This window comes from Manacus vitellinus, unplaced genomic scaffold (genome assembly GCF_001715985.3).
Source record: "Manacus vitellinus isolate BGI_N305 unplaced genomic scaffold, ASM171598v3 scaffold_22_pilon, whole genome shotgun sequence".
In the NCBI taxonomy this organism is placed as follows: domain Eukaryota; kingdom Metazoa; phylum Chordata; class Aves; order Passeriformes; family Pipridae; genus Manacus; species Manacus vitellinus.
Genome location: NW_021939632.1, coordinates 4,043,791 through 4,054,382, shown reverse-complemented (window position 1 = coordinate 4,054,382; position 10,592 = coordinate 4,043,791). Strand labels below are relative to the sequence as shown.

The 10,592-nt window shown below is 42.5% G+C and overlaps 1 protein-coding gene across 1 annotated transcript in view; it reads right to left on the bottom strand.

Annotated features, from left to right (window-relative positions):
- Positions 1-3,569: 3,569 nt before the first annotated feature.
- Positions 3,570-10,592, bottom strand: part of ADCY5 (adenylate cyclase 5) — a 206,289-nt gene continuing 199,266 nt past the window's right edge. Inside the window, 5 exon segments of the mRNA XM_025895076.1 lie at positions 3,570-6,138; positions 7,603-7,727; positions 8,508-8,712; positions 9,057-9,320; positions 10,392-10,524. Of these exon segments, the coding sequence (XP_025750861.1) occupies positions 6,010-6,138; positions 7,603-7,727; positions 8,508-8,712; positions 9,057-9,320; positions 10,392-10,524 (856 nt within the window). The 3' untranslated portion in view covers positions 3,570-6,009.

The window sequence follows — 10,592 nt, the reverse complement described above, 5'->3', positions numbered from 1 at the left end:
GTCCACAAGGTATACAGAATGCTCTTTGAGATTTGATTACCTCAGAGTCTTGAGCTTCTAGGATTTAATCACATTTTTCCTTGTGTATTTTTCTGGGATTTTTCATTGTGTTATGGTCTCTTGTATTCAATGTCTGGACCAATAGCTGGGGATAAAAACTTGTCTCATTTGGGAATTGTCAGATTTTGCTAGTAAATAACTTGTCAGGCCCTGGAAAAGTCTGTAGGCTCCTTCTCCTTTCACACTGTTTCATGTAAAACACACACGTGTTTATGAGGTATATAAGAAAATACCCAGAGAAGGGGAGACTGAGGTGCAGAAAAGAATGCAGCATTCCACGAGGGAATATATCTATGTGTTACTTAGATTGATTTTTAGCTATATCAAAGCTAGCAGAGAACTAGATGATGATGGTAACTGGTTTCCTTTGCAGACATCGTGATTACTTAACAGTCACTGTGGACTATTTAACATATTGATACTCTTCTTATCATTAGGAGTGAGGAGCATCTGTTTAGGGATATTACTTTTCCTGCTTTTCATTTCCCATTTTCACTGCAACTACTATGTTATGATTCTTTTTTGCTTTCTTGGTTTGTTTTGCAAAAAGAAGCCCATTGATATTTTCAAACACTAAGCACATGCTATTTTAAATCAGCTTTTTGTCAGAATAAATAGCCTTCTAGATAGATGTTACAGCTTGCAGAAGTCCATGCTTTCAGAATGGTGTTAATATACAGGCATGTATTGCAGGAGGGGTTTTCCCTGCTGTGGGGTACTTGATGAGAAGGGTGTGGCAGTAGGAGATCTGCATCAGTGGCAGTTTCATCCCTGTGTTGACAAGAGTCCAGATGATCTCTCAAGAGGAGTCTGAGGAACCCTCGCCCATCTAGCTGCACGTGTACTTCCAGTCACTGACTTCCAGTCACTTGCATAGCTGGTCAGATATTCCAGGTACTATTTATTTTGGTAAGGCCTAATGATCTCACAGTGTCTGGACCAGTTTCTTTTACTTAACAAAATTGTGGTTCATCAGTTTTATTGATCAAAATGTTTGCTAATGAACGTTATGGAGCACTTACTGGTACAGCCCTGTTTGCTCTCCTGACTGTATAGAGCTGTGCAGAAGTTGTTCAGAGCATTTACAGAATATTTGTTTTCCTGGATAACGTTTCCTTCTTCCTTCCTCAGAGGCAAAGCCTCCTGAGACAGGTAGGTGACAAGTACACGTTCAGAAGGTTTAAGGAACGTGTAGTGGGGGCAGCACAGACCCTGTATGACCTGGCTACTAGCTCAGCTGGGCTTCTTGCTCAGCTTGCACTGGGAACGTGTGAGACCACTGTAGGATTGTCCCACTAACCTGTACACTGAGCACACCAGAGTTGTCAAGCACCAGGCAACACTCCAAAGCAAAGGAGACCGTGCTCTGTGTCTTGTGCTGGAGCTGCTGTGGAAATGCCATGAGAGAGGGCGGAGGAGCAGCAGCAGGTATGGAAGGACCTTGTTTGCACAGTTGACTGTTGTGCTGCCAGGGTGGTGGTGGGGAGTTGGATGATGACACCCACACCCTGGGATGACTGTTTTTTGCTTATCTATAAGTTGGCATTTGATAGTTTGTGAATAATCAATTACTTTGGAAGGAATGGCCTGTAGGTTGTGATGTGCTCTCCCTTTCCCCGTGGTGGAAGGGGTTTTGTGTCTCTTAGCCTGATCCTGCACTGCCTGGTTGAGGCTCCACAAGTCTGTTTCCAGTAGATGGCAATAGTTATTTGCATCTGAAATTCTGTGTTGAAAGAAAAGATCTCAGCTGCTTACAGGGAAGTTCTCTCTCTCAAGCCAGTCTCCTGTGGAGCTTTTTATTGAAATGCCTGTGCTGTGCTGCAGCAGCAGCACCTCTGAGCATGTCAGTGCTGGACTCACCACTGCTGCAGCTCCCACCTGGCACCCACTGCCTGTTTTCCCAGCAGGAACCATGGGGACAGGGCTGGCACCAGCAGCACGGCCGCCTCACCAGCGCTGCACCCACGGGCCAGGGCAGAGCAGGACAGGGGGGACTGAGAAGTGCTCAGAGACAGAAATTAAAAAATATAACCCTGCTTTTTACAGAAAGCTGTCTGGCTGCCAGATGGCAGGAAAATGCTGGTGCTGCTGCCCCCCATCCTGCCTGAAATTCAGTTTTCTTACTTCTCCCTCCCCCACTCCCCAAGGCCTTCTTGCCCCTCAATTGAAAAGCCTTGGACAGAGTGGGTCAAGAGCATAGAAATTGTTTTTCAGCTTAAATCAGCTGAGCTGCCCTTTTCCCAGTAACATCCCAAACTCTGTCTCCAGGCCCTGCCCCAAACTTCAGTCTAGAAGTGATGGTGCCCTGAGGAGCAGTTGGAAAACTTAACAGAAGGAAATTATTTGCCTCTGGGCATAGTTTTGGCCAGATGATGCTGTCCATGTTTGTGTTAACGCACAAACAGCAAGGCCGGGGATCTTTGCGGAGTTGGACACACATGTAACAAATTTGTTGCATCCTAAATGTGTCATTTTTTTTATGTGCAGGCAGATACTCACAGCCAGCTCTGTGCTGGGGTGATGGGGGGCCCTTTGGATCACCCTGGAACTTTGCATTGCCTAGTTACAGACTCCAAAGGGCTAGGCTGCACCAGCAAACATCCCTTGGGTCCTTCTTGTGCACCCACTTGCCTTGGAATGTTAGTCTCAGGAGAGCTGACAAAGCCTCGCTGTGGCACTGTGGTTAAATATGCTGGTATAACTGAATACCTTAAATCTGTGTGTGCGTGCCCTATTAAAAAAAAAAACCAAACAAACAGCTTGTATTTAAAAAATGTTTTTAAAAGTACGTCACCTCTGCCAGAGAATTCCCCAGGTAGGCACCTTGGTGCTGCTCCTCTCAAAGACAACTGGAAGGAGGCAGCAGTGCCTGCCAATGCAACATTTTCAACCTTTACAGGTAAAAGCAAATGCTACAAGTAACTGTACCAATTGACAGAAGCCTGAAGTGTAACTGAGAAACAAAACCCTGCAGCTTTCAGCTGACTTTTTTTACTTGAGAAGACATTACACAGGCAACTAAGAACCAAATTACTTACAGTCTGTTACTGGTTAGGAGGGATTTTATGAGTGTACTGAGAACACAGCTGCAGTAACAAAAAGCCATGAAGTACTTAAGGTATCAGCCTTTAAGAAAGCTGGTAAAGAACTATTTAATAGTTTCTGTGCTCTCCTACATAATCATACAAACAGCAGTTTAGGACATTATCTGATGTAAGCACAGTTTTTTAACTATCTGGAGAAGGGTATTCCCCAGGGAAGGGAAGGCAGAAGCCCCCAGTGCTGTGCCCACTCATTTCAATTAGTGTACACATCAACTGGATGAAAAGTTTTCCCCAAATGCATCTTTTTCCCATCCAAAAAACATTTTGATGAATTTTAAGGTGCTGGGGTGAATTTTAAGGAGACGAGAACTGGGTGTTTCTATTTGCAGATCCAGTATCTCTGACACAACTGACGTCTGATCTCCTCACTAGCCAGATGCAGCTAAAATAAAACAGAGACACTTAACCAGTGAAACAGTGTTTAATATAGTTAAATTACTTAAATAGATTTCAATTTCCATGGGAAATCATAACTGTATCCATTTTTGCAAGATCCAGAGTAAAGAGTGTGTGAATACCCCTTGAAATGATCATGACACACTGTCAACAATCACAGCTAGAGATACTGGGGACTTGAAATTTCATTGACAACACAACTTCATAAGATGAATCAAAAGTTAAGAAGACTGCAGACTTTTGGAAAGCAGAAAGCAAACCTAAAACCGAGTGTATGGCATGAAGGTAATGAAACTCAGTGAGGGGGCAAGAGGGATGGAAGGTGGAGGAGGGGGAGAAAGGCATAACAGCATGATGCAACTTAAGTATTTTGCAAACCAGGAAAGATGTAAAGGAGCAAAAGTATAGTACAAGGGCAGACTTGGCAGTTTTACAGAAGTCAATATACTATACTTTTCAGAGATGTTTCCTAGTGGAAGGGAAAAGGAAAGGGGCGATGCCATTTAAGCTCATGTTTAAATGGCTTAATGCTCGGGTCATGCTCGGCAATATAGCAAATTAATTAAGACAGGCCCATGGATTTTCACTTAATCTCATTGTCAAGTAGGAAAAAATAAACCACCACCACCATAGTGCAATCATTAAGCTGTTAGTACTATAATAATGCTGCCCTGAGAAGAGTGAAAAAGAACTTTATTAAATGTCAAAAGATTGGAGTAATTTTTAGTGCTAGCCAAATTCAATATCAAAACTTTACCCTCATAGAATATAAAAAATATAGCTTTTTTAAATTATTTTCTTTTTTTAATAAAATATCAAGGGATTTTTCTTTAATAGTTAGAAAAGGTACATAAATGATAACAGTGAACTATTCATAAACCCCCCCACTAGTGATAAAGATGCCCAGCACAGTTTCAATGGCACTGTATTTTAAGGTCAACCACCTCATATACACCCTTGCCATCATAATCTTTTTTGAAGATCACCTAATTACTGAAAATGGAAAATCTGTGACAGTTTAAATAAGAGCTTACTACAAGAAAGTCAACTCGATGCTGCAGCACATAGTTCCTTGTAGTGTTCAAATGGCAGTTACAATATCAGACAACTCGCAGATCAGCAGGATTCTGTTAAGACCATCTACGAAAAACAATTTTTTTAAAATAAAAGTTCAAATGAGCTTTTTTTTTTTTTTTTTTTCCTCATAAGAGCTCCTGTTAAGAGTTAGAAGATTTGGTTAGAGCTCTTTTTGACATGTTTGATACCGTCTCAGTAGCTAAAACTCAAAGGTCCTGGTTCCACTGGGAAGCCGCCACCCTCCGCTTGAATGCTGCATGGAACAACTGTGTGACTACTGTGGGTTTTTTCCTCTTCTTTGGGGTTGTAGATTTTTCTGGATTTTCGTTTTAGAATGCATCTGATTCAGCCTGGAAACTCACCTGTTTGTTGTTGGTTGATTGTATAGTTATAATCTGAAAACTGCCAAGTCTGTGTTCAGAGTATTATGCAGAAAAAAATTACACAAAAGTCTACAGGTTATATACACCTCCCCCCACACCTTGGTGTGGACAGCCTGCCTTCTAATTTATATATAATTTACAAAATATAGAATTTGGTATATCTGTTAGATCTCCATGTTTTCAATATTACAAAATAAAAAATACAAAAAAACCCACAACAAATTTCAGGGGAGCTCCCCCCCACAAAATGTCTCTTGTTTACATCTAGTCTTTCCCATGTAAACTGATAGATACCAAAGAAGAGCACAGACGACTTTTTAATAAATATGGTTGTAGAGCCATCTTCCTTTATCTTGATCTTCCCCTCGTCAGGTGTGCCAGCCCCCCTCAGAAGAGCAGTCATTTAGCCATGTAGAAGAAGGGAAAAGAGGGGGCCAAGGCTATAATGTCTTTTCACTACCAATGCCCTTCTGAAAGGCCTTTTTGTGTGCTGCAACAGTGGGTGTCAGTTTTGAAAGCCCATTCAAAACAGCTAATAAAAGCACAGTGGTACACTTCAAATAGCTGGCAGTATGGGATGGAAACATTATGGGAGTGCAAATCCATTCCAAAGTAATGCTTTGTAGTGAATCATACATTCCTTCAACCAAGTAAATGTTGTGTTGCATCGATAAATACTTAAATAGCTTCTTACATCATCCTGTGGTAGCAGCCTTTTTAAAAAATTCCAAATTCACGTCTTATCTGTGAACTCTGTAGTACACATCTTTGGTCGACTTAGCACTCAGCCAGGAGCAACTCCAAGGTGGTTTCTTTCACTTGCCTTTCGTGATGGGAGGCCAAAGAGTTTGCTGATACCAGCTCTAGAGTCACGGTGTGAAGTCTCAACTGCGCCACGTCTTCAGCTGCACTGCCACAAAAATGATTCTTCTCCAATTCACAATCCTGGGTAATGCAAAATCTGTCTCTGCGTGACGCTGCAGTTGGTGCTAACTAATCGGAGGCCCTTCATTTAGAAAGTAGGTGGTCATTTCTCCTTTGCCTTTGACCTTTATGACCCCTCGGTATTCCAGCTGATAGTTGTTGGCTGCTAAAACCTGGTACATGTCCGTGGTTACCTGCAGAATAAACAAAAGTAAACAGATGCTTGCCATGTCTTCCATACAGTCTTTTCATTTGCTTTTGGAGTAATCCATGGACAAAATTAAAGAAGGATCAACTATTTTGTTCCTAAGTCAATCGATGTTTGCATAGCAATCCCTAACTAAAAGGTTGGCACAAGTTGCTGAAGAAACACAACCTTTAGAACCTGAGAAACAGTAGAAGTCTCACACAGTACACAGCTGGGGAGGACTACATGTTTTAAGGAAGTCACAGGATAAAATGAAACAAATGAGTCACATTTTTAAAAAGACACCAGTCATTTCAGTCTACTCAGATGCATTCATTATATGACTGGTGTGGTAGTAGGAGAACAAGTTAAACTTATTAAAAAGTCCTAAAAAATGTGGTAGAAGTTACACAGTGGATGTACAGCTTAGAAGGAATCAGGGTATTGTTTTTATGAAGAAGGTAGAGGGCAATGAGGCAGACTGATTGAATGGAATACTCTAGCCAGCATCCAAATTCTCTTTGCAGATGCCAGTCAATAACAATCCTTTGTTCTGCAGAATAACATAAGCTTAAACACCAGATTTCCTGAGATGATATTTATTTAATTGTTACAATGTATTTTCTCACCCTTTTCCAGGTGGCTTTAAGTATTTCCATTTCTGACTTCCTATTGTTGCAACATTGCTGTGTTGATTTGCTTAAGTAGAATGAAAATTGTCCACAGACCATCTTGTAGGGAAACTTAAAGAGTGTTGAATAAATACCAATCCAGTTAACTGACAGTCACAGAAACAGCATGGTTGCCCCTCCTGGGTTTTACATCAGTTAGTTACTCTATTTTTATAACCCTTCAATACTTTCCCAAGGAATGACACTTGTTACTGTGGACATTGGCTCAGCAAAAGCAGGACAGGGGAACTGAATCACTGGAAAGGTCACGTCTGAAGGCCAAGGAGATGTGTGATTACCAGACAGTTTCCATTAACCCCTTAAACCATCCTCTTTAGTTATATATCCCTATCCTGCTGATGCCTGGACCCTTGCTGGCCTCACACCACACATAGCACTGTGAGCAGCAAAGTGAATTACAGAAATACATATCTGAATCAAGCCCTTGGAAAATAAATCCTCCTACTGTCACAGGCAGCCAAACAGCACATGGGAGCAAGGATCAGAGCAGGACTGTGCTCACAGTGCCAATGAGGCACATGGGGAAGGATGCTCAGCTCAACACTTCCACTCAGAACTAAACTGCAAGTTTTTGACAAAGGTTGCACCGTTGCTCACGATTAAAAGACAAAACTTGCCGGTTCCACCAGCATTCCTTAGGTGGCTTTTCTTTCAGTTATGTTTAAGTAAATATATGGCATAAAGGAATAAAATGAAACTGAAATTCCAATTCTAATTAAGTTTCAAAACACATAAGTGACACAGGGCTGACTGTGTAAGTTTTCCAGTGGATGCCTTACCTGGATCCTGTCAGGCACACCTGTACTGTCCATTCGGCTGGCTACATTCACTGTGTTGCCCCAAATGTCATACTGGGGTTTGCGGGCTCCTATCACCCCAGCTACAACAGGACCAATATTGAGGCCTGGAAGGAGAGGAGAAATCCACTCAGATCCACATGAGGCAAGTTATTATTCAGACAATAAAAAAACATCCTGAGGTTCATCGTTTCTAGCTGTGCTTTAACCCTGACGTAAAGCTACAGCCAAACTGTGGGGAAAGAAATGTTTAAAAAAAAGTTGGCTTCTTTGATTCATTATGCCTACCTGACTGGCAGCTCAGTCTGGATCTGCTCAACCCAGAGCTACTTTCCAGTACCAAATAACAGGATAAGGTTTATTTTCCATCTGGATAACAAGCAAACAGCTCACCTGGAAATCAGCACACACCTGCTGCAATGCTGAGGGCCTGCAAGGCAGCAGCCCAGATGCCTTCCAGAACAAACTACACACTTGACAACCTCACTTTTTTTTCTCCTTTTTTGTTGCTTTTTATTCCCTGACTTGAAAGACAGTTTAATATCCAAGAATGGCAGAGCTGGAACCATGGGGGGTGTGGGCAGGATGGACATCACAGGCAAAAATGAGCTCAACCACCACGTGAGACTGTGCTGCAGTAAGAGCTACTCTCCACCAAGGCCAGCTTCCTAACTGCTCCTAATTCTCCTGGGAGCTTCAGTAATAATGGTGCTATACCATAAAAAAACCTGCTGTGATGTTGCACAGAGGTCAAAGTGGTCACCAGGCACAAGACAATTCACATCACTGTACAGCTAAGGTAAGATCTATGGTTTTAACTCTCCATAAAACCCCCAGCTCAGAATGACTACTACGAACAAGGAATCCTGTGAACACAGGGACATTACCTATCTTCATCTGGAAGTTGTTGAATGAATGTTCATTAATGTATTTCATTTGGTCCATTAACCTCATGGCAAAATCAGCCAGAGCTTTGATATGTGTCTTCCCTTCCTTGTCATAAGTGGAGTCGTTGAGGCCTGACGCCGCCATGTAGGTACTGCCAATGGTCTTGATCTTCTCCAGCTGCCGAAATTGGTCCTCACTTATTATCTGTTTGACAAGAGCAAAATAAGCAAATAAACCTGGACAAACATAGAGATGCTGGTAATGTCCCTGCCACATGCCTTGCCTTGATACAAGAACTAAAAAGTACTGGACAGAGCCTCCACTACTGAAGGAATAGGAAGAAATAGGGATTAGATATTCAGAGGTGCAACACAGGAATAGAGGGGATTTTAATGTGGAAAAAAAATAAAACTAAAGACTTCTAGAGCAAGGAGATGGCAAGCATGGCACAAGGATTTGAAACACCACCTTCCTTCAGGAGCTCAGCAAAGCCCAACTAAACTCATTGATTCAGTTCACTCTGTCCACCCAGATTTTCCATGACTTACTTCATCAAAATCAGCAATGATCTCATTGAGCAGCCTCAGACACTCCACCCCTTCGTTGTTGGCTTCCAGCTCCACATAAAACTCGGAGAAGTTGCTTATGGAGGCGAACATGACAGCCACACACTCACAAGACTGGTAGTACAGTTCATCGTTTCGCCGCTCCTGAGCCAAGAAATGGGCTGCCACATCCTTCGGCAAAATGTTGTGGAGGAGGCGTCTGTTATAGGCCTGCAGCTCCTCCATCTCTTCTTTCTCTTCAGTGGCCTAGTTTAGGAGGGAGAGACAGTGCTTACTCCTTTGGTAACTGCTCTGGGGAGGGGAAAAAAGCAGAAATTGAACTTGGAGGGAGGACACAAACAGAGGAAGAGGGGAAGCTGCACAGGAGGGCAGAACCAGCGAGATGCAGAAACTTGTGTTTTGTGGTGGAAGGTGGTCCATCTCTTCATGTGCACACAAGTATGTAAAAGCAGGCACAGAATAATGCCAGAATCCAGCGTTGTTGTATTTCTGGTCCCTGAACTGGGTAATCACTCAGCTCACCCCTTCCATTGCTTTACCATTTATAAATGAGGATAACAATGTTTATCTGCTTCCCAAGGAGCTTTAATTAATTGTTGCTTCCTCAATGCCTTGTACTCAAACCACAAAGACCTATAATTAGAATGATGCTCTGCCACCCAGAAGGTAAAAAATCTATACAAAACCTGCAGTCCTGTGGCTCTCTAGCCCCAGCATCACTTGTGGGCACAAGAACTGAAAACATTAACAGTGAACCCAGAGACAGGAGCACAGTGTGGCATTATCCACAGTGTGTTGGTTATCCAGTGCTGCTGCCTGGGGTCTAATGAAGGCTGGACATCGAGCCAGTTCCCACTGCTTAACAGGAAAGTCAATGAAAATGCAAATGTGAATCTTTCACACCCCTGAACACAGTAAACTAAAGCTCACTGAACTCTGTGAAGCAATTCAGCAGTGAATATGAGCTTCCCATATTTACAAATTGTGTTATATTACAGGTTCCTGCAGCAGTAACAGCTCAGTTGCCCAAATTCATTAATCTCGACCTTCAGATCTATAACCCTTTACTGTGGGGACCATCCAAAGTGCATTTACAAGGAAACAAAAGGTTGAAGTAAATAACTGGGATAAGAAGCACAGAGTATGCAAAGTACCAAAGAAGAGCAGAGCATTATTAGCATGCCCAGTTATAAACCAGATCCAGATTAAATTCAAAGGCACTTTATAACACTCCTCAACTCAACAGTGAATAGCTCAGTAGTTCTATATTAATGCCAATGACTGTGTGATCCTCCAACACAGCCAACACCCACTAACCTGAAGCTTCCAGAGGAAATCAAGCCTTGCAGTGGATTCCACTTGCTGGGCATGCAAATACAGTGCCAGGACAAAGACAGTAATGATGACAGGGGTCACAATCTTCAGCGCCACTCGTGTCATCACTGGGGAGCTGCAGCCAAGGAAAGAGCAGAACTTCCCAGTTAGTGGAGGAACACAGCTTTGCCACACTCTGCAGTT